The following is a 25,198-nucleotide window of genomic DNA, read 5'->3' on the forward strand; positions in this document are numbered from 1 at the left end:
TGTGCCAGGTGACTGCAAAATAAAAGGAAGTCTGATATTACTGACATTACTAATTTGTTTTTCTTTTCTTTTCAGGAGTTGAAGAAACCTGGCACTTTCTTCTTGGACTGTATGCCATTCCAGTACTCCTGTCAGTATGTGGTATTTGCTTCTTGCCGGAAAGCCCTAAATATCTTTGTGTGATACGTGGTGAAGAACAGAGGGCAAAAATGGGTGAGTAATTTAGCGTTCTTGTAAATACACTGCTCAAAACAATTAGGGGATCGGTTGAGGGATAAACAATAGACATATGGATTTTTTTTTTTAATATATATATAAACACACACACACACATTGAGATAATTTGCTGCCTCAATGCTTCACTTGAGGTTTACATGGCGTTTAGGTAGAGTGAGGCACCATGGGGCTACCATAAGAGTGAAACAGTCTCGTTGCTCTCTAATATGATGTGTGATCACCTTGGACAGCCAGTATAGCTGCACACCGGTGTGGCATGGGCAGTACGAGGTTATCAACCAGCTATTGAGGGATATTTGGCTATCTTCTGTGAGTGCAATATCCAGATCTGCAACAGTTGTGGAATGTGCTGGTCTGGCTGCAATGCCTCTGCTAAATCCATCGCAGACACACTTAATCGGGTTTAAGTCCGGTGAACAAGCTGGCCACTCCATTCGTTCAATTCCCTCAGCTTCTAGCATGTTGTCCACCTGTGCAGCTTTGGGGGACTAGAATTAACAGCCACCAGAAGGAACCCGTCTCCTATGGCACCAGTGTAGGGCACAGTAAAAGTCGGAAGATCTCACTCTATACCTCTGAGCAGTTAAAGCTCCATTCTGAATGGCATAAAGGTCCGTATGTCCACCAACACTGACTCCTGCCCACATCATTCGTCCAGCACCACGATACGGCGATATTTCCTGCACATAAGCAGGATTGTTCAGGGTTCCACGTTCTCTCCAGATGAGGGAATGAAGATTCTACGGCTGAATACAAAATCTTGACAAATTTGTGAGCAACACTCGGTGCCATGCATTAAGTCTCCAATCCTGATGTTTCTCTACCCAGTTTCTGCAGGCTAAATGGTGCCGTGGTTTTAATAGAACAAACACCATAGGCCTCTGTGCATAAAGGACACATTCCCAAAGGCAGATTTTGGACTGTGTGTTGATATTGCGCGTCCTGTTGCTGCCTGGAGGGTGTGTTGCAGCTGCGTTGCATTAAGCATCCTGTCTCGACGGGCTGTTAACCGAAGCTGTCATCTCTTGCTGATGGTACCCATGGACAACCTTAGCCTTGCTTCTTGTAACGGTTACTGTTGTCTGAAATCACATGCAGGTCCTGGATATTGTACTTTGAGACACTCAAATAGCTGCAGCCACCTTGCTGTGTGTGTGTCCGCTTCGAAGTGTCCTATGGTTCTCCATGCCATAGCTTCGGTTAAGTCGCATTGTTGTTGCATTGCAATACCTGCTCACTGCGCTATCTGAATCCAACTGCTTGTATAATTCGTTGTAATTTGTTTGGTAGAGTAAACACAAGCCAACACCAATCCCCTCTGGAGCAACTTTCCATTATTACCACTATCTCGGCAACTGTAATGTTGTTGCCTCCACTCCGTAGAAATGTTAGAAAGACGTTGAACCATTTTAGTTCATTCTGACAATGACAATACTTCAGAACCTAGATATCTCAACTGATTGCCTAATTGTTTTGACCAGTGTATGTTCTATGAATTATTGATAATTGCAGTGGTATTTTTTGCTTGATGGCTCTGTAAAATTTGATCTCTTGGGCTAAAATAGTAATAGTGTGTGTGTGTGTGTGTGTGTGTGTGTGTGTGTGTGTGTGTGTGTGTGTGTGTGTGTGTGTGTGTGTGTGCAACGTAGAGCTGCCTCTCAGGTGTTTGCATCTGTATTATCGTGTAACTTTAACTGAACTTAAATGTATGAACTTGAAAATTTTTCATGATATGAAGCATCTTCTTAACAAATTAGTAGCCTGTTTAACATTACCAGTAACTTAACTTCAAACACCTGTGCCTGTAATGGCAGGTATGACTGAACTTACAAAATTACTATTCACTTCCAGTGAAACCCATGAAACAGATTAGGCCAAAGATTCATATCAGCATAAGCAGATGCACATAATTAGCACATGTTAGTGGAAGAAGTCATTTCCGTGCCATTTAGTAAGGCACAGTTCTTGAAATCACTCTTCTCCAAACTTATTCAGAGTCGCCTGATAAACATGTCGCATATGTTGTCTACATTGTCTCAACCAAGTTGCCTGAAGTAATTACCAGAGTTATAACATTGTACAATGCATGTATATGAAAGGGTAATTTCATATCAGCAGGAACCTTAGGAAGCAGGAGAGATGGTACACAGGGTATACACAAGATTGCACAACAGTTAATGTGTTAGTGCCTTGTGGGATTTGAGAGTAGTTTCCTATCTTACGTTGTTGTTCAGTGTGTTATCTACTAGAGTTCCTTGTCTTTTTGCACTGAATTTCCTTACATGAAAATCTTTACAACTTGTATTCTCAGGCATCAGCACCATGAGTTGGGTAAGCGACTTCACAACTGGAAAATAGTAAGCTCCCGTCCTGATGATCCTCTTGCAGGACACTACAGATGTGATAGTACAGGAACTTGATAAATACTGTAGTAACATTATTATTTTACATTTGTTAAATTTAACAATTATGGATCCTAGTTAAGTGTGCTTTTTGGACTTTCTCGCTTGTGGCATTTGACTTGCATCAGAACATTCTGCACTCGTAGGCAACGAGTTGGTTGTGGTACAGCTGCCTGCTGCATCAGTGAAAATGCTTAAGATTTAGAGAAGGCTCTGTCACATGAAACAAATGGGGAGGCGGTGGGGGGGGGGGGGTGGGGGAGGGTGGTTGAAGAGAAGTTGGAAAAGTAACTCATCATTACCAAAAAGTGGATTCAATCACCAGAATTATCTTCCTGGTAAGGATGTCTCTCAACAGCAGTGAGCAGTCATTTATCTGGATACTAATTGGGAATTGTGGGTGACAACTCCACTACAACATTTAACAGTAAAATAAAGTAAATAAATATATTGCTGCCTTTGCTGTAATAATATCGTGGCCAGACATAGAGTAAGAATAGCGTTCAACTAAAAATTTGTTATATTGGGGAAAAAAGAAGGAAACCTACAGATGGAACATGTCAATGGCAATGGTAACAAAAGTACATTGTGCAGATGTTTTGAAGGAAGTATGGCTTTTCCTACTGACTTGCCTTTGTTGCAGAGCTGTGCAGACTGCGTGGAACTTCACCAGAAGCTGTGGAAGGTGAAATGCAAGAACTGCGACAGGGTCGTGCTGCCGTTCAGGGAACTGCGGAAGTAAAAGAATGGGGTGCAGGCAAGGTGCTCACTTCACCATCTCTCATGCTGCCATTACTTCTAGTTTGTTCCATGCAGTTTGGACAACAGTGCAGTGGAATAAATGCTGTGAGTATCTAGACACACACAATTCTGAATGTAGGACTTACAGTTTTAATGTTTGTATATCATTAGCAGCAGTTTAATTTGTACAAGATTTTGCAAGTACTGTCTTCATTTGTAATTCTTTTCAGATGGTATATTTGACACTTCTTTTCCTCCATAGGTATTCTACTACTCAGTTACCATATTCAAAAGTGCTGGGCTGTCAACAGATGCTAGTCAGTTTGCAACAATTGGTGCAGGAGGTGTGAATCTTTTGGTCACAATTTTGGCTATCCCTTTGCTGAACAGATTCGGCCGTCGTTATTTGGTACTGCTTAGCTGCTGGACTGCAACACTCTGTCTAGTGGTTCTCTGTGTCTCAATTACGTACATTGTAAGTTGTGGACTTTATTACCGTATTTATATTACTGTCATAACTGTTGAAGATTTCATTATGCCTTTTCACTTTACAGACCTCTACTTCTTGGATGCCTTATTTCTGCATATTTGCTGTCCTTTCGTACGTTTTCTGTTATGGACTTGGTTTGGGACCCATTCCCTATTTTATTGGTTCAGGTAAGGGTACTGACAAATTATAAATTAACTAGGATTAAAGCGAGCTGCCTAATACATTTATTTTAAGGACACATTATTTCATTAGCTTTCATGAGAAAAGCAAATTAAAAACTTAAAAAGTTGTCGATTGGATGTTGAAGCATTGAAAACTGGGGCAGGTAGTCATAACTTATTTTCATCATCCAAAGGCCTGAAAGTACAAGCTGAGCAAAAAAGAGAGAAACTTCCAAAAATCTCTGCATTGTTTGTATTGTCAAAAATCTTTTTTGTAATGCATGAAGAATAGTGTAAGGATCTCTTTACCACGTCCCTGTTTATGTAATTTAGCCAGTATCGTAAGATGTAGCCTGTGTCAAACAAGGGTAAATCCAGCATGGAATAACGACAATATTATGTAAAGGATAGATCGCTACTCACAGTATAGCGGAGATGTTAGACAGGCACAACAAAAGACGGCTAAACACGAAAGCGTTTGGCCAGGAGCTCTTCTGAAACACACACATGCACAAAAACACATCCTCTGGCTGCCCGGGTGAGGAGTCTTCTCAACATCTCTGCTATACAATGAGTAGCAATTTATTCTTTACATAATATTGATGTATCCATTGTCTTTTGAGTTGAAGTCGGTAAAGGCAATGTGTATATTCACTTGATAGAAACATAACTGCTTTTGTTACAGAGCTGTTTGAGACCGGACCACGGCCAATAGCTATGGCATTTGGCAGCATGTCAAACTGGGCAGGGAACTTCATAATTGGAATGACTTTCCCATGGCTACAGAGTGTGATTGGTCAGTTTTCATTCCTGCTATTTGCAGTGACAACTGCTCTCTTATCCGCATTCTTAAAGTAAGTACTTTCAACTGTATTCTTTCTAATAGTTCTATTGTTAGTAATATGTCTGTGTATTTGAAGTAAAAACTGTTACACCGAGGAATCTGCAATATTTCGATGTATCTGTCTGCTTTCTTCTAGGTTCTATTTTCCAGAAACAAAGGGCACGAGGATTTCAGACATTGCAGATATGCTCAAATATGGATTCAGAAGCAAAATATATTCTGCACCTGCTTTCTCTGGCTCGGTGGGAAATCTTGAAACAGCAGTAGCGAAATCTGAGCTGTATCCGAATGTTGGACAGCTACACAATGCAGGAAATGAACCCCTCGTCCTTGTCCTTCCTCAGAATGATGATGTGAAGATACCAATAGCTCCTAGCCATCACAGCCTCCCCCTAACTCCCAGTCACCACACATTGCCCCGCATCATGCCCAGTATTCCAGAGAAGCTGTCTGATATGGCACATGAGGGGCTGCAGATGCCAGACACAGAAGAACCTAATGACCAACTGTAGATTATTTCTCACTTCATCTGAATACAAAAAGATAAAAAGCAATTGTGATAATAGGTTAAGACACTGTAACTTCGTGGTTACAGGGTGCTCTCTGGTTTCTCCTGTTCTCGAAATACTCCAACTTTATACTTCGCTGCATTAATATACCTCAGAACAAAATGAGCACTGTCACTAGAGCACCAAGCTTAGAATAAGATCATCTACTTAATTTAATGTAATTCATCAATCATGAAGTTTATTTGCATTTAAAAATGTGTACTGTTTCAAATATTGATCAGTATTTCTTTCTTATGGTATATTCTGTATAGAGTGATTCTGAGAGAGTATTTTAGTAATTGTAGAAGTGTACATGTATTTATTTGACGATATGGATTTATTGAATAAGTGATAGTTCCATTAAAATTACAATAATTTATCATTTTATATGCCATAATTTTTTTTTTGTAACTATTAACTCATTATGCTATGAACTGAATTATATAGTATGCAGTTTGACCATTGTGAGAAACTTCATCTTGAGTTCAAATTTTATTGTAATGACCAGAAAAGAGAGCAGATATATCTTAAGATTACTGATGTTTTAATCAGTGTAGTTTCAGCTTAAGGCACACTGTACAACAACAATTTGGGTCGGTAGTAATTCCTTTTGCATTGAAGTAGCAATGCGTTGTTACTCTACTCATCTATGGTAAACCTAAGATCTTAGGTACTGAAACAGCAGTAACTATATCAGTGGCTATCAGTGTCTCAGTGTTAAAAGAAATTTTGAACTTAGTTAGTGATCAAACTGTTCGTATTTTGTCACAGAGAATTACATCCCACAATAAATTGTGTTGGTACAGTGGGAAAAGTGTGTATTTGGTAATAGAAAAGTGACTGAAGTGATTGTGCTGTGGTACTAATTTTACACTGCAAATAAATTTTTTATATTTGTATCAATGTGTTGCTTCTTTTTATGCACAACAGTGTTGTAGGGAAATAAATTTTTGTGAGTGATTTTAAAGATCAGAATGTGTTACTACTGTTGGGGGTTTGTATGGTTATTCAGCTTTACTGTAACTGAAAGAACAAGCCGTGAGACTTGAGTTCTGTAAACATATTACCTCCTGTTGTAGTTTCAGTAGAAGCGGGAAGTTCATAAGAAAATATAAATACGACAGCATTGTTATTGTGGAACTCTGTGGTAGATTTCTGTGTTACACTGTTTGACACTGGAATTCTTATGTGGAAGAAAGACTTACTACTTCTGTGAATTGAGGTGAATGTAATCTGATAGATAGAGGGTCACATCACATAAATGAAAGAATCAAAAAATAGTGAATTATTGACCTGCAGGGAAAAGATCAATAGACATACAAAAAAGAGGAAGCAGTTACATCAAATAGAAATTAACACTCGACAGTAGACATGCTGAAGAAGAGCATGTAATAGGCAGATGCCTAATACTTAAAGAAAGTACATTATCTGGTAGAGTAGCCCTTTTTTTCTTCTTTTTATATATAAATAAGGAAAGAAAATTACCTCTTCCACTTCAGGCATTGACCCCTATCACCCATACTACCCCCAAAAACCTATCTAACCTAAAAAAAAAAGCTAGTGCCACCGCCACTTTCATCCTAAATCTAACTGGGACGGCTGTTCGCCACCACTTCAGGTTCCGCCAACGAAACAAAAATTAAATATGCCTCTGAACTTTTTATAAAAAAAAAAATAATAAAAGGAGAAAGGAAAGGGTATAATACTATAATATATTTTATTTGTTGTTCATTTTGTTCTTAGTTTGTTCTTGTGTATTTATCTGGATTTGAAAGCAGGTCTCCTGCCCACTTTTTTTTATCTTTTTTTTTTATTTATATAGATATCAATGTGCGAACAGTCATAGTTAATAAAGCCTGGAAAACCAAAACAGAATGAAGACACCATCGAAGATATTAAACATAAATAACATGAAAAGAAAGCTACCATGTTGTAGTTAGGCTTCCCAGCGACTGCGCCCACTGATAAAGATTGTTCAATATATGCTCATTTGGAGTTCGTTCTGACCTCATCTGACACTGCCTGGAACATTCCAGCTGCACGGCGGGCTGTGAAAGGCACTCCATAGCTAGTTTGCGAAGCATTGTCGATATCTGGTATGCCCGGAAATAGCATGATGTCTTTCTTGCAAATAGAGCCAGAAGTCAAGGAAATTCTTGTGTCCGTCACGACAGAGGTAATGGACCGCTTGTCCACGTATCCAGGTGACGGAGTTGGTTCGAGTCTTGGGGTAAAATGTCTCGTCTGAAAACAATAACGTGCATGCAGATATATGCTCTGGCCTAACTCGCAAGAGATAAGCCAGCATCTGCCGCACTAGGTGCCAAACCGGTTCCGCCTCTCCACAGCTGAGGTGATGCTTGTCAGAACCTACTGTACTACAACCCACACAATTGGGAAATTCTGCCATGTGGATATTGTAGAGACGTTCTTGCATCACCAGCTTCCCATTAACAACTACGTACCATTGGGAAACAACATCGGAATCGAGCATGGCATCGTTTAGTCTTCCACACCACGCGCCACCGTACGTAAGGATATTTTTGTTCGACCACATTTAGGGGGCGTCGTAACATGTCGTGATATAGGTGTTGAGTCGTGGCCATTTGTGGTGTCGTGAGCGCTACACTGCAATAACTTTGTTCTAAATAGAAACGTCCTATATAAAAGATGTCCTGTAGTGGCACCGGCGCTCTTAGTGAAGCAGGTCGTAGTGCCGTCAGCAGCAGGCTCGTAGGACAACGGCGCAGCAGACATAAATGTGAGCTAACATAGAGGGCAATGGCCCTATCATGGACGTTAACTAGGCCGAGACTGCCTTTTTCCTTGGGGAGGGTAAGAGATACGTAGCTGATCTTCAGTAACATACCAGCGGTGACGAAGTATCCCAGCACTGCCATAATGCTACAAGCCAAGGGTTTCGGAATGGGAAGCATTTGGGCGACATGTGGTATCCGGGACGCAAGGTATACATTGGCATAATACGCCCACTGAATGATGTTGGGGATCGCAAGCGCTGATTTGCAATTCCGGCCCTAATTAGGTGAAGAAGGCGTCGATAACTGAGCGTCGTCGCGCGTCGCATGTCGTTCATGAAATCTAAGCCCAAGCAGCGGAGAGTATCATTGAAGCGTCAGGGGGCAAAGTGTTCCTGCGGTAGCCCAATACCGATGCTCAAGGCAACAGACTTGTCAACATTGATCTACCAGAAGCTGTACCGTAGGTTGCAATCCAGTACAACGCCGTGGCCATATCGTCAGCTCCTCGTATGACGATCATCAAATCATCCGCGTATGCGGTGCAGTGGTAGATGGAGCCGCCAAACTGTATCCCAGTGAGCCTGTCTCGGAGACCACACAACAAAGGTTCTAAGGCCAATGCAAATAACAATGTTGATAATGGACATCCCTGTCGTACTGATCGGTGGATCGGCATGGGTGCTGTCAGTCTTCCATTAACAAGAATTCGAGAAGTAGCCCCATGCAGAAAGCGTATCAACACTGTGATAAAGGGGCCGGGATATTCCATGGGCCATAGAATGGCCGTGAGGAAAGTGTGGCCCACATGGTCGAAAGCCTGGCTAAAGTCGATAGACGCCAGGGCTGCCGGCAAACGTCTCACCCGTGCAAGGGAGATGAGATCTCTGTAACGACATAACACAGTTCTGATGTTGTTGGGGCCCCCCAAGGACATCTGATCGCTGGACAGGATTTGCAATAGTGTGCCGTGAAGACTTTCTGATAGCAGCCTCGAAAAGATCTTGAAGTCGCTGTTCAATAATGTTAAGGGGCGATAATCGCGGACATGATTCCGTCCCTTCGGCTTATAGATGGGGACAATCAGTCCTTCCAAGAATGGTGCAGGCAATGGTATACCCGGGGACATCAATTCCTGACAAATTTCAACCCAACACGGTATCAACAGTTGTTTAAATGCTCGATAGAACTCTAATGGTAATCCATCGATTCCTGGTGATTTATGGGGAGCACATTTACCAATGGTGTCGAGCACTTCCTCTTCTGTCACTTCCCCAGTAAAGTCGGTACCATGTCTGTTGGAACTGTACCGTGGACATGTGCTGAAACGGTGTCTACTGTCGCCATATCAGGGAGCACTGCTGAATAAAGTTGAGCGTAATGCCCATAGAAGGCTTCTGCTATATCTGCTTGTTCTGCCACGTATCGTCCTTCGTCCGTTATCATGTCGGTTACCAGTGCCCTATGGCGCCTCCTGCGTTCTAGGAGCACGTGATGCATAGATGGCCTTTCTGATTGTATCATGTCTGAAGCACGTGACTGTATAACAGCGCCTTGTAAATGATGCCGTGCTAAAGAGACGAGCTGCACTTTCGCGCAATTGACTATGATCTTTTGGTCAGGTGAGCCTCCATAACAAGATATTCCCGTAGGACGGTGTAATAAAAGTTTTCCATGCTCCTCCTCCATGCCGCCGCTTCCCGGCCGTAAGCCATGAAGGTGCGCCTAAGAGCAGGCTTCGCACATTCAATCCACCAACTGAGGGTCGATCGGTAATGACCACGACGCTGTAAGGACGCGTTCCACGACTCTTTGATAGCACCTTTACATGCCGGCTCGTCCAGATGGGTGATGTTCAGGTTCCAGGGGGGCCTACTGCGCCACACACACGCAGGTTGGTGGGCAATGGTGCTCTCGTCGCCGTCGAAAGGCTGCTTGTGACGTAAATCCTGTCTAACCGACTTGATGAATGACTTGTATAATGGGTGTAACCAGGAGCTGGGCCATGGATGTGGTGCCATGTGTCAATCAGGTGGAGGTCACGCACTAGCATTTCCAATTCCATACACGGGACGTGATGTGGCTGCTGATCAGACGTAGATAATGTACAGTTAAAATCTCCTCCGATCACCATATCGTCTATGCAGCCCATAAATAGACGCGTAATATCTTCCGAAAAAAAGCGGGCCCGATCTCTCCATCTCCCTGATCCTGAAGGGGCAATTACATTGATGAGTCGTACACCGTTGACAGTTACTGCCATGGCTCTTGCACTCAGTAAGTACAGTACGTCCGTAGCTGCCAAACCGTCCCGTAGCAGAACAGCCACACCACAATCGGTAGAAGAAGCGTGGGAGATGTGGGCGGTATATCCATAGAAGTGTGGGGAACTAGCGACACATACTTCCTGTAAGAGGGCCACGCCGACGTCCGGCGCATCAAGCATGTGTTGTAGCGTTGTCAGTTTGTGTGGTGCCCTTATGGCGTTGATATTGATTGTGGCAAGGTGTGCTGCCTAGCCTCTTCACCCAGGGTAGACGCCATGGCAATCAAAGCTAACCGCAAGAGATGCCGGACCCACTAAACCCGTTACAAATTATGAGTCTTTCACGCTAGGAGTGGCATCCCCAATGCCGCCCCCTCCCCTGTCACCCGTGCCCTCTTCAGGAAGTTCCTCAACATCGTCCGACCACAGTGGCTGCAACATGATGCTGTGTAGCTGATCAGCACCTAAATCTCTCTCACGTATGTCGTCTTTGGTAGAGGTAGACGGGGCGCCATCTATCGACGTGACCTGCTGCATCTGTGGTGCAAGAAGTAACTGGGCACTCGTAGTATGGGCAAGTGAACCGTCTACACCACTTAGATCCTCAGCAGGCGCAGCATCCATGCCGTCTGATGAGATGTCACCTTCTTGACTGGCCGTGTGTAGGAGGCAATCGTCAGAAGGGGTCCACCGACGTTGCTTCCGTCGTCGAGGCGAACGTTGCTTTCGAACGTGGACGTCCGTATCCAAATGTGGGAGGCAATCCAGCATCTTATCACCTTCCGCTAGGAAAGCCGCGGTCGGGACAATGTTCGCGTCCACGTCCATTGGATTCTGAATGTTATGTTGCGTCTGGAGTCCATGGGACTGTTGCTGCTGTTGTTGCTGTGGAGGGGGCGACATGTGGGTTGGCATCGGGGGTCCTTCCTCTTCCTCCCTTGGTACGTCCGACGACGATGGGTGTGTCTGATTGCCCTTTTCGTCCTAAACTATGGTGCGCATCGTCGTCTGAGCGTACGTGAGGGGCAGGATTGTCGTCCCCATCGGGGAAACGGAGTCTCCCTCTGGTCTCTGCATAATTTGACGTTGTAAGCAGCTCAATCAAACATGGCCTTCCTGCCCACATCCGGAACAGGTACGCGGTTGACTGCCGTACATGATGATTGCACGACAGCCACCGATGTTCAAATAGGACGGCACATGTTTCTTGAGCTCAAGTTTAATTTGGCGCACACCATTGTAGACCTTATACGTCGAGAAAGTTTGCCACTTTTGTGCAATGTGGCTGATAACATTGCCGTATGGTCGGAAGGCGTCCTTGACAACTTCCTCTAGGACCTGGAAGGGGAGCTCAAAAACCCTTACAGTCCTTAGGCCCATGCCTGCATGATCCACTGTCACGGCACCGATATGCCCGTCAGAATGTTTGAATCTGAGAGAGTTCGAGTATTTAGACACCACTGTCGCGCAGACCTCTGCACTAATCATTTTAACATAAACCACGCTCGCTGTAATAGAAAAATGTATTCCGACGACAGTCGCCGGATCTAAACGTAGATCGTCGCGTATGAACTGTTCTATTTCATAGGCTCGAGGACGCGCATGATCTGGTTGGAAAGTAATTTTGATCGGATCGTGGTGCCATGTGTGTGCCATAGTCACACTGAACTTGGAACAAATACAACTCGCGCCGCAAGAAGGTAAACACAAGCAAGCGATCACGGTCGTGCACGGCGGGGCGCAGCGGACGTCCTCGCCCCACCGCAGCCGAAAGCAGACTGATGGATCAGTTTGGTCAAGGAATCACTTACATTCCCCAAACTGTGCACTGATCTAGTTGTAAGTACGAACTGCTTTCTGCTAGGTCATGCACACCTTAGTTTTTTTGTCCATTGGCAGATTTATTTTGTATGAGAGTGCTTTGGCATTTTATTTCTTTCACAACATTATCATCCAAAACAGTGATTTAACGTAACCTGTTCTTAAGTATGACATCGAACGCCATGGAGCTTAGAATTAAATGAAATCTCTGCATACACTGTGTGCTTTGCAACTTGACCGTAATTCACCCACTTCGTAGACATGAAGTTGGAAAGCATACTACTTGTTTGCCCATACATACACACATACTTAGCAAATCCATTAGTAACTTTACTACAAGCGTTTGTCACCATAACGGAATGTAGGGATATGAAAAGGTGAAACAGATTTCCAAAAGAGCAATTAAACTTTGTGTACTGAAGACAATGTACAGTCAAAAAAAAAAATTTGTAAATGAAAGGATTCAGACACACATTTGTGATTTGACAGTGACATGAAGTACAGGGTGGCACAAACAAAAGTAGCCTGTCACTATAAATGAAATTCAGAAACAAAGTGCTGAAATGGACTTACCATTTCTTTACAATGAAAAAGAGTGAAAATTAAGTTTATAGAAAATGTTGAGAGACCCCTCTGTTTGCAAACAGTTCATTTCTCGGTAGAGGCATTATATATTTGTTCCAGGCATATGCTGGACGTGTGGCTTGTTACCCTGTCTTGCTGGCAGAAGCAGTATTGTCTTTCATATTCCGTGAGTTGAGCTCAAAATGTTTCAAAAGTTCCCATATTTGCAACTGTGTTGAGAGTAGCGTCAACAAAAACTGTCCAATGATGCAGATTCCCGTTACATTGCACCAAATGCCAATTTTTTCATCGTGAAGTGGTTGCTGACACAAAGTGTTAGGGGTCCCCTTTGTCCAGTACCTTGTGTCCTGTGAATTCATGTGACTGGAGACATGAAGCTGTGCTTCATCACTCACGATGTAATGAAAAGGGTCAAACAAGCCATCGTCGATGATGTTCAAAAGCCACGTGCAATTATCTACATGTTTCATCCTCCCACAATTGCTGCACAACCGTCACACAATATGGCTTCAGATTAAGACTTTTCAATATCCGATGGCAACTCCTACAGGGTGGAGCACGAAATGTGTTACCACTTTGTTTTTGAATATAAACTTTATTGTCAATACAAACTGAAAGGAATATATACTACAATGAAGAGCTGTCCATGGAGATTTGTTCTAACTCAGCACATGCTCAATATGTCCACCATTTCGTTTCCTAACTTCCTTCCAACGAACACTGAAGTTAGTGATTACCCTACGGTACATGTCTTTCACTGCAAGCTTGAAGAATAAGTCTTCTGAGGTCCATTAAATCACGTGGACGTTTTGGGAAAATTCTTTCCTTTAGGTACCCCCAAAGAAAAAAGTCACATGGATTGATGTCTGGACTATTGGGGAGCCAATTTTGTCAGTCATTGAAGCAACCTGGAAACCTGAGTGAAATGATCCGCATGTTGAAATGCTCGTGTACAAACTCTAATACAGTGTTTGCAGTATGTGGCCTTGCTCCATCTTGTGTGTTGAAGGGCAAGGCAGTAGCAAGAAGCTGTGGATTGAAGCTATTGTGAAGCATGCTCAAATAACGCTCGCTGTACACAGTTTCTTCAAAGAAAAAGTGTTCAATAAGTCCATGACTAGAAATTGTTGCCCACGCTGTAATCCTCGGAGCATAATGTTGTTGTTCATGAAGCGTTTGTGGGTTTTCAGTGGCCCAAACCCATACATTTTGTTTGTTAAACACACCGTCTAAATGAAAATCCGCCTCGTCTGAAAACCAAATGTTGTTGAGAGTTTCTTCCCTATCCTCTGCCCACTGAGCGAACAGTAGTCTCTGCTGCTTGTGTTCTTCAGTGAGCTTCGGTTCACAGGTCATCTTGTATGGGTACATATGGAGCTCACTTTTAAGAATGCATTGAACGGAGTGTCTGGATATTCCCAGTTGCACTGCTGCCTTTCTGCACGATTTCCCAGGACTTCTCTGTACAGTAACTCGTACTGCTTCAATATTCTCTGGCGAACAAACAGGCTTAGGCCGAGGTCACTTCACTTCCAATACTGTTCCTTCCTGTACAAATTTATCATACAACCTTCTTGCAAGGGACCCATCGTGTGTTAAACTGTTGTCAAAAATGCCTCCGAGTCACAACAAGGCTTTTCATTTCATGAAAAAGTAACACAATTGTCGATCGTTGCTGTGTCGTCAGTCTTCCATTGTCAGCCATTGCTGCTCACTAGTCTCCTAGCGGCAGTATCGTGAATTACACGTCATTTCGTAACTCATTTGTTTTTCCGAGCTCTGCTGGTACTGCTGTAGAGATCCCAGCGGGATATCTAACATGCGTCGTAAATTGTGAAAGAAACAATTGGTAACACATTTCATGCACCACCCTGTACTTACGTGCGCCTTTCGGGCCAATTTACATGCAGACTTCTTTGGGCTCTGAATAATTCTTTGGCAGATGTCTGCAATAACTTCCGATGTGTGAATTGAAGGAATTCTTTGTTTTACGTTTTGCATGGATCTGTAGGTGTGCCTGTTTTTATACAGACACACTGTATTGCTCTCTTTGATGGTAGTCCTATATCCAGATACTTGACCTCCAAAGATTTTATGACTTCCCATTATTGAATCTTTTTGACATATGCTTCCACCATTTCCATTCATTTCTCTATCAAGAAAGTCATTTTGCAGACTGCAAAGAGAAACATCTAATGTCACTGATGAAATAAACTGAAATACTGATGTAATAATGTTAACAATAAATCATTACGTAAAACAGTCAATTGTTGCAACTGTTACTCTGTTTCAGAGGTGGAAATACTGCATTCACATTCAAAGGGGAGGTGGCTACTTTTTAACTGCACCTTGTAGCAAGTTGGGAGTTGCTGTGCTTTGTTGGCCCAATTTCCAAATGTTGTATCCCACTGTGTTATTTTCTGATGAATGTCCAATATATCGCAGTTCATGCAGGAGGTTTTATGGTTCAAGGAAAATCCCGATTACGTGCAAGAGTTGGAAAGGAACTCGCCACATGTTACGATATGGGTGGAAATGTCATCATGATATCCGTAGGGACCTTATCATTTTGAAAGATGCGTGAATGGAATTTATTATTTGGATATGTTCCAAACATGATTAATTTGTCAGCTCAAAAATAAGAGAATAATCGATCATGTATGGTTACTGCAGTCTAGAGCTCCAGCCATTCCTGTGCACAAGTTCCATGATGATCAATTTCGATGCTTTGGAAGTATCTGTAGTGCCACTAAAATGGGTGTAAGAGTAAGGAAGAATTGCACAAAATGTGGTGAGGAAGCCTTTCGAAGCATGAGTCCTGAGATGTGTAGCAAGACTGCAATGACAATATGTAGACCTATAGATCTCTTAAGGCACAATGGTGCATATACAGGTCTGCTGGATACATATTTTTTCTATGTAAGAAATGAAATGTGTTGTGTTGACCTATGAGTAGGGTGACTTCTCTGACACATTGTACATGTATACAAAGACAGTGATCACATCGAAGGGCTTAAAATGTATGAATCAATCTATCCTGGCAAATTACAGCAGTTTATTGGATAATGACTTAAAATTGGCACTTGTCTTTCATGGGTAACAGTAATGGCTGACAAGGAGCATACCCAGGTGTAAATAAACAATCTTGATAAAACTTGGCCAGTATATAGAGGGGTCAAAGTAATTCAATGCATGATATTGTTTTTGCCCCAATTTAACTTTTAAGGGGTTGAAACACACCCCTAAAAATAATATGGCACATTAGGTTTGGAGAGAATACACTCAAAACCACGAAACATAATGAACTTTGGTAAGAATTTGAAATTTTACAAAATACCCAACCACCATTAATCAATTTTGCAAAATGAAAATATTTTTACAACAAATTATGGAATCTTTCATGCCACCTCTGTACATGTGTAATAAATGGTTTATGAGATGCTATTCATTGGAAAATAAGTTGTACATAATGTGCTATTGGAGTATTTTCAACATTACTAATTAAAATATCTAAACATTCATAATATAATAATTATAATAATAATAATAAATATACACACTATAATAATAATAATAATAAATATACACACTAGGCAGAGATCAGAACCAACCAACACACAGAAGAAACCCACAAAACCGGCATGGCAACACAGGCTACAGATCAGAATAGAAAAACTGAGAAAAGACATCGGACAGCTAACACAATTTTTAAGAAATGAAATATCAGACACAAAACGAAAAAGGTTTGGTAAAATCTCACAGCAAGAAGCGATAGAGCAATTAGATGAAAAGAAGCAGAAATTACAAGCATTGGCCAAACGACTTAGAAGATACAATAAAAGTGAAAGTAGAAGGAAACAAAACCAAACATTCAACACAAACCAAAAGAAATTTTACCAGACAATAGATAACACACACATTAAAATAGACAATCCACCAAACATAGCAGACATGGAACACTTTTGCAGCAACATATGGTCAAACCCGGTACAACATAATAGACATGCACGGTGGATACAAGCAGGAACAGACACATACAAGATGATACCACAAATGCCTGAAGTGATAATTTTGCAACATGAAGTCACCCAAGCAATTAATTCTACACACAATTGGAAAGCCCCTGGAAATGATAAAATAGCAAATTTCTGGCTAAAGAAGTTCACCTCAACACATTCACATCTAACTAAATTATTTAACATATTTAAAAACAAAGATGATGTGACTTACCATACGAAAGCGCTGGCAGGTCGATAGAAACACATACATACACACAAAATTCAAGCTTTCACAACAAACTGTTGCCTCATCAGGAAAGAGGGAAGGAGAGGGAAAGACGAAAGGATGTGGGTTTTAAGGGAGAGGGTAAGGAGTCACTCCAATCCCGGGAGCGGAAAGACTCGCACACACACACATATCCATCTGCACATACACAGACACTGCGGATGGATATGTGTGTGTGTGCGAGTGTATACCTGTCCTTTTTTCCCCCTAAGGTAAGTCTTTCTGCTCCCGGGATTGGAATGACTCCTTACCCTCTCCCTTAAAACCCACATACTTTCGTCTTTCCCTCTCCTTCCCTCTTTCCTGATGAGGCAACAGTTTGAATTTTGTGTGTATGTATGTGTTTGTTTGTGTTTCTATCGACCTGCCAGTGCTTTCGTGTGGTAAGTCACATCATCTTTGTTTTTAAATATATTTTTCCCACGTGGAATGTTTCCCTATTATATTCATATCATTAATTTGACCCCATAAATTATTTAACAATTACATTGCAGACCCATACACATTCCCTGATACACTTACACATGGAATAACTTATCTGAAACCTAAAGATCAAGCAGACACAGCAAACCCAGCAAAATATCGCCCCATAACATGCCTACCAACAATATACAAAATATTAACTTCAGTCATTACACAGAAATTAATGACACATACAACACAGAACAAAATTATAAATGAAGAACAATATGGCTGCTGCAAAGGAGCAGGAGGATATAAAGAGCAACTGATAATAGATACAGAGGTGACATGTCAAGCTAAAACTAAACAAATGTCGCTGCACTACACATACATTGATTACCAAAAAGCTTTTGATAGTGTACCCCACTCATGGTTGCTATAGATATTGGAAATATACAAGGTAAATCCTAAGTTGATACAGTTCATAAACATAGTAATGACAAATTGGAAAACCACAATAATAGCAAAACAAATTCAAATAATACCACGTCACAGCCAATACAGATTAAATGTGGAATATACCAAAGAGACTCATTAAGTCCTTTCTGGTCCTGTCTTGCTCTGAACCCACTATCCAACATTCTAAATAATACAGATTATGGATATAATATTACTGGAACATACCCACACAAAATCACACATTTGCTATACATGGATGATACAGGGTGTTTCAAAAATGACCAGTATATTTGAAACGGCAATAAACACTAAACGAGCAGCGATAGAAATACACCGTTTGTTGCAATATGCTTGGGACAACAGTACATTTTCAGGCGGACAAACTTTCGAAATTACAGTAGTTACAATTTTCAACAACAGATGGCGCTGCAAGTGATGTGAAAGATATAGAAGACAATGCAGTCTGTGGGTGCGCCATTCTGTACGACGTCTTTCTGCTGTAAGCGTGTGCTGTTCACAACGTGCAAGTGTGCTGTAGACAACATGGTTTATTCCTTAGAACAGAGGATTTTTCTGGTGTTGGAATTCCACCGCCTAGAACACAGTGTTGTTGCAACAAGACGAAGTTTTCAACGGAGGTTTAATGTAACCAAAGGACCGAAAAGCGATACAATAAAGGATCTGTTTGAAAAATTTCAACGGACTGGGAACGTGACGGATGAACGTGCTGGAAAGGTAGGGCGACCGCGTACGGCAACCACAGAGCGCAACGCGCAGCTAGTGCAGCAGATGATCCAACAGCGGCCTCGGGTTTCCGTTCGCCGTGTTGCAGCTGCGGTCCAAATGACACCAACGTCCACGTATCGCCTCATGCACCAGAGTTTACACCTCTATGCATACAAAATTCAAACGCGGTAACCCCTCAGCGCCGCTACCATTGCTGCACGAGAGACATTCGCTAACGATATAGTGCACAGGATTGATGATGGCGATATGCATGTGGGCAGGATTTGGTTTACTGACGAAGCTTATTTTTACCTGGACGGCTTCGTCAATAAACAGAACTGGCGCATATGGGGAACCGAAAAGCCCCATGTTGCAGTCCCATCGTTCCTGCATCCTCAAAAAGTACTGGTCTGGGCCGCCATTTCTTCCAAAGGAATCATTGGCCCATTTTTCAGATCCGAAACGATTACTGCATCACGCTATCTGGACATTCTTCGTAAATTTGTGGCGGTACAAACTGCCTTAGACGACACTGCGAACACCTTGTGGTTTATGCAAGATGGTGCCCGGCCACATCGCACGGCCAACGTCTTTAATTTCCTGAATGAATATTTCGATGATCGCGTGATTGCTTTGGGCTATCTGAAACATACAGGAGGCGGCGTGGATTGGCCTCCCTATTCGCCAGACATGAACCCCTGTGACTTCTTTCTGTGGGGACACTTGAAAGACCAGGTGTACCGCCAGAATCCAGAAACAATTGAACAGCTGAAGCAGTACATCTCATCTGCATGTGAAGCCATTCCGCCAGACACGTTGTCAAAGGTTTCGGGTAATTTCATTCAGAGACTACGCCATATTATTGCTACGCATGGTGGATATGTGGAAAATATCGTACTATAGAGTTTCCCAGACCGCAGCGCCATCTGTTGTTGAAAATTGTAACTACTGTAATTTCGAAAGTTAGTCTGCCTGAAAATGTACTGTTGTCCCAAGCATATTGCAACAAACGGTGTATTTCTATCGCTGCTCGTTTAGTTTTTATTGCCGTTTCAAATATACCGGTCATTTTTGAAACACCCTGTATAAAACTACTGGCAGCAACAAATCAACAACTCAACCAACTACTAAAGATAACAGAAGTATTCAGCAATGATATAAATATGGCTTTTGGAACAGACAAATGTAAGAAAAATAGCATAGTCAAGGGAAAACACACTAAACAAGAAGATTACATATTGGATAACCACAGTGGCTCCATAGAAGCGATGGAAAAAACAGATGCCTATAAATATCTAGGATACAGACAAAAAATAGGAATAGATAATACAAATGTTAAAGAAGAACTAAAAGAAAAATATAGACAAAGACTAACAAAAATACTGAAAACAGAGTTGACAGCAAGAAACAAGACAAAAGCTATAAATACTTATGCTATACCAATATTGACCTACTCATTTGGAGTAGTGAAATAGAGTAACACAGACCTAGAAGCACTCAATATACTTACATGATCACAATGCCACAAATATAGAATACATCACATACATTCAGCAACCCAAAGATTCACATTAAGCAGAAAGGAAGGAGGGAGGGGATTTATCCACATAAAAAACCTATATTATGGACACGTAGACAGTTTAAGAAAATTCTTTATAGAACGAGCAGAAACTAGCAAAATACACAAAGCAATCACTCATATAAATACATTGGCTACACCATTGCAATTTCATAACCACTTCTACAACCCTTTAGATCACATAACATCAACAGATACGAAGAAAGTAAATTGGAAAAAGAAAACACTACATGGCAAGCACCTGTCTCATCTAACACAGCCACACATCGATCAAGACACATCCAACACATGGCTAAGAAAAGGCAATATATACAGTGAGATGGAAGGATTCATGATTGCAATACAGGATCAAACAATAAACACCAGATATTACAGCAAGCATATTATTAAAGATCCCAGTACCACAACAGATAAATGCAGACTTTGCAAACAACAAATAGAAACAGTAGATCACATCACAAGTGGATGTACAATACTAGCAAACACAGAATACCCCAGAAGATATGACAATGTAGCAAAAATAATACATCAACAACTTGCCATACAAAATAAACTAATAAAACAACACGTTCCCACATACACGTATGCACCACAAAATGTACTGGAGAATGATGAATACAAATTATACTGGAACAGAACCATTATAACAGATAAAACAACACCACATAACAAACCTGACATCATACTCACCAATAAAAAGAAGAAATTAACACAACTAATCGAAATATCCATACCCAATACAACAAATATACAGAAGAAAACAGGAGACAAAATTGAAAAACACATCCAACTGGCTGAGGAAGTCAAGGACATGTGGCATCAGGATAAAGTTGACATTATACAAATTATATTATCAACTACAGGAGTCATACAACACAATATCCACCAGTACATCAATGCAATACAGCTACATCCAAACGTATATATACAACTACAGAAATCTGTAATTATTGATACATGTTCAATTACCCGAAAGTTCCTAAATGCAATGTAACATATACCGTACAGTTAAAAGGAAGTCACGCTTGATCAAGGTCCGCGTCACTATCCATTTTTAACCAGACATAACGTCTGAGACACGAAAGAGAATAATAATAATTATTATTATTGTTATTATTATTATTTGTGTCTCTCATTTTCATTCAATGTTGTCATTTTACATTTTAAATTCATGGTTTTTTCATATACTTGTATTTTGTAAATTGGAAATAATAAGTAACTCGTACAAAATCATTACAATAATGATAATCTGCAAAGATATGCTTAAAACACGACTTTTTTTACATCACACACATGAAGATGAATGAAACTACTTGATATAACACACACAATAGACAACACAATACAAAACAAAATTCAGCAGCATTCTCAAATTTTGGTGAATGATCCCCTAACTATCCTGATTTGTACAAGTCAATTTCAGCACGTTGGTAAACACAGACAAAGAGAATTGGTTATGTACTGGTGATTGCAGCATTATTATATTGTTTCTCAAGTGGAGAGTGCCATCATAGTCATTCAACAGAACTTGATCTAAAAATGTTCTCATAAAGTTCCTGTAACAATAAAAGCTAACAGCTGTACCCGTTCCATTGACTGTTTTGGGATCAGCAGATGGAAAAGTTCCTTGTCCTCAAGTGCAACACTCAGAAAAGTTCTTCCATTCTGAACATCCTAACAATCTTAACAGTAAGGCAGATTTTTCTCCCACACTGGAAATGAAAATTTCTGTCAAATATTTTTTCACATGGTCAGATGATATTTTATAAGATTTAATGTCATCACAAGAAAATTTGTGGCTTTAAAAAAGTTATTTGTCTAAACTTTCCATTTGTTTCTTTCAAAACAATTGAAATGGGGATTAAGCAATTTGCCAGCTGCAGATTCTGTAGGATGAATTGTGTCTGTGAGTAACTGATGACAATGACTGCACAATGGATACAATTTTCTTTGCCCCCTTTTGGAACAAAGTACGTCCAGAGCGCAATTTCCAGTTGAATCCTCTTAGATCAGAGTTGAACATATTTTCAGCTCCCAAAACTATGATATGCTCCTTAGTTTGCACTACAAATTGAAAAATAACCTTGTCGAGATCATTTTTATCGTTATAAATTTCATTATTTTCCAAGATACAATTCCATGTGTCTTTTTAAAAGTCAACAGTCACCTTAGGCTTGCTTAAATTACTTAACATTACTGCTCCTTTGTAATGCCCACTTTTGAAGGTCAGTATCAGGGATAATCAGTTGATGGGTCATACCCTCTAATACTTCTTGTAAACTCCAGCAGTGTATTACCTTCGTGTTCTCACATTTTGAGCCATTGTGAAGAACATACTTTTCCCAGCGATACAGCTTTGACACTGAAGTAACTTTGTGATGTTTATGGTTCATGGATGAAAGCGACTGTTTTCCCTTCTTTCCACTTTTCCAAAATGCAACTGCAGATTTCTCATATTCAAAATTTGATGAGGTTTCTGAAGAAAATAACTTTGCTTGGGGTAAAGGACTCCTCATGAGTTTCTGATACTCAATCATCTTCAGTCATTGCTGCATCATGGAGCTCTGATCTGTCAAACCGCAGCCCATTACCATGTACCATAATAGTTACTGTCAAACCCACGCTGTCATAAATTGATGCTCCAGTGGTGTCCTTCAGTTCCTCTTCCTGCAAATTAACATAACTCTTAAGGAATTCCGTAGTCCTGAAATCAACAATTAGCATTCAGTGAATATCAATTGTATTAACACTTAGCATCTTTGCTGTTTGTAAACTGATGTATTTTATACACAGACTCAAGTCAGTAACAAGTTTATTCACCAACACAAGCACAGTGAATACTGGCAAGTACAGACAGTCTGAAGAATAATCCATAAAGAAGTCCACATTGAAGGCCAATTCCAGAAATCTGTGTGATGCATAGTAATCCAAACAGCATTCCATGTGAGAGAGAGAGAGAGATCCTGAAGAGCATAGCAAGGTGCAGATGTCAAGCGATGATGTACTGTTCCACAGTAGTGGCAAGCAGTGGATGAGACTTGTGCAGAGTTGGCAGCACTGGCTTGTATATTGGGAAGTCCCAATCAACAGATGCCAGCACATGCATCTCTTGCCAGCCTCACAGTGTAGACTATGGAGTTGCCACCTAGTGGTACAGTGCTGTACCCCAAGAACTGCTGTTGACAAACCTCAATGAACTGCTGGTCACAGTGTGCAACATTTCTTGGCTGCAGCTAGCAAGATGTGGTGTTGGACAGGGCTGGCTGTCAGAGGTAGTAACAAGACTTGTTACCACATGGTGCAATCCTTCTATGATCTTCAAATAACAGCCCTCATAAATAGCTATTACTATATGAAACAAGTCCTGAATTTGCCATTATCCCTTTGTGAAGAACTTGTTGTAAGTGACTGTTCTCGGCAGGTAGTGCACTGAACAGTCTGCAAGCATACGTATCGGCTCACTGCACTGATTTTAGCTGATGGTACATACACTGTCAATGTGCGAGATCCTCTTTGCAAGAGCCTACAGAGAGACATCACAAAGAGAACCTCAGTTACATGATTTAACCTATAGTCTCTGCAGTTGGGAAATTGCTCTTCTCCTTTTTGTAGTTTTGAAAGACACTAATAGCAAGCTTGGATCAATAATTCAAGAATCTCTTTTTGAAGCACTAAATGTTCTTATGATAGCACTGAAATCTGGTAAACTAAAATCTGACCACATCAAAAGATATTTGACAAAAGTTTCCTTTCCCAGTGTGACATTATATTCGTGGGATGGTCAGTGTGAAAGAACTGTTTTGAGTGTTGTACCTGAAGACAAGGAACTGATACATCAAGACACAAAGGAATTAATGACATCAGTTGATAGTGGGCATTGATTTAAATTGATGGGGGAAGTTAAAAATTTGTGCTGGACCAGGATTCAAAACCAGGCTTTCTGCTTACAAGGCAGATACGCTGACCACCATGGCATCTGGACACAGTGGTCCTCAGAACGGCACAGAATACCCTAGCACGTCTGCAATCATCCTGAAATTCTCAACTTATTCACACAACTGATGTAGTGCCCCTTATCCATTACTCTCGACATTTTGCCGGTTCCTGTAAGAGTTTGATCATCATGTGCATTTGCACTGAAGTGATCAACTGGTCATCCTTGTCTTAATTATTTATGTCACACCTGTTCTTTTGGGCATGCCCAAAAGATCAGACCTTTTGATCCTGCAGCCACCATGAATCAAGACATGTCCGCAAGAACTAACACCACACATATAATTAGGGCAAGGACGACTAGTTGATCACTTCAGATCAGGTGCTAACCATGCTCAAGCTCTTATGGGAATTGGCAAACTGCTGCGAGTAATGAGGATAATGGGCAAGGGGCACTACATCAGTAGTGTGAGGACGAGTTGAGAATTTGAGTCTGATGGGAGGCATGCTAGTCAGTCTGTGCAGTTGCCATGACCAATGCATCTAAATGTTGCAGTGGTCAGTAAACAGGTGGCCCAGTTTCAAATACCAGTCCAGCACAAATTTTCAAACTTTCCCCATAGGTTTAATCAGTGCCCACTGGCAGCTGATGTCATTAATTCATTGGTGTCTTCTTCTTGAATTCCTTGACAGCCTGCTCAATGTACATATTGAATAACATTGAGGATAAGCTACAAATCTGTCTCAGTCTCTTCTCAGCTACAGCTTCCCTTTGATGTCCTTCGACACTTACAATTGCAATCTGGTTTCTGTGCAAGTGATAAAAATCCTTTCACTGCTTGTATTTTATCCTTGCTGTGTTAAAAATCCTCCAATGAATTATGGATGTTGCCTACATAGAGTGGTTTCTTTGCACCAGTGATAAAGGTAACCATACTACAATGGTGAGGTATCTACGGAAAGC

General features: G+C 41.2%; 1 protein-coding gene across 4 annotated transcripts in view; it reads left to right on the forward strand.

Annotated features, from left to right (window-relative positions):
* The window catches only part of LOC124607492 (solute carrier family 2, facilitated glucose transporter member 1-like), a 60,940-nt gene extending 54,618 nt beyond the window's left edge, over positions 1-6,322 (forward strand). For all 4 annotated transcript variants that reach the window (XM_047139871.1, XM_047139872.1, XM_047139869.1 and 1 more), the window contains exons 6-11: positions 76-213; positions 3,283-3,485; positions 3,643-3,855; positions 3,935-4,037; positions 4,717-4,885; positions 5,012-6,322. In XM_047139871.1, the coding sequence (XP_046995827.1) occupies positions 76-213; positions 3,283-3,485; positions 3,643-3,855; positions 3,935-4,037; positions 4,717-4,885; positions 5,012-5,387 (1,202 nt within the window). In that variant the 3' untranslated portion in view covers positions 5,388-6,322. The remainder of the gene's footprint in view (positions 1-75; positions 214-3,282; positions 3,486-3,642; positions 3,856-3,934; positions 4,038-4,716; positions 4,886-5,011) is intronic.
* The last annotated feature ends 18,876 nt before the right edge of the window (positions 6,323-25,198 follow it).

Source organism: Schistocerca americana, chromosome 3 (genome assembly GCF_021461395.2).
Source record: "Schistocerca americana isolate TAMUIC-IGC-003095 chromosome 3, iqSchAmer2.1, whole genome shotgun sequence".
In the NCBI taxonomy this organism is placed as follows: Eukaryota; Metazoa; Arthropoda; class Insecta; order Orthoptera; family Acrididae; genus Schistocerca; species Schistocerca americana.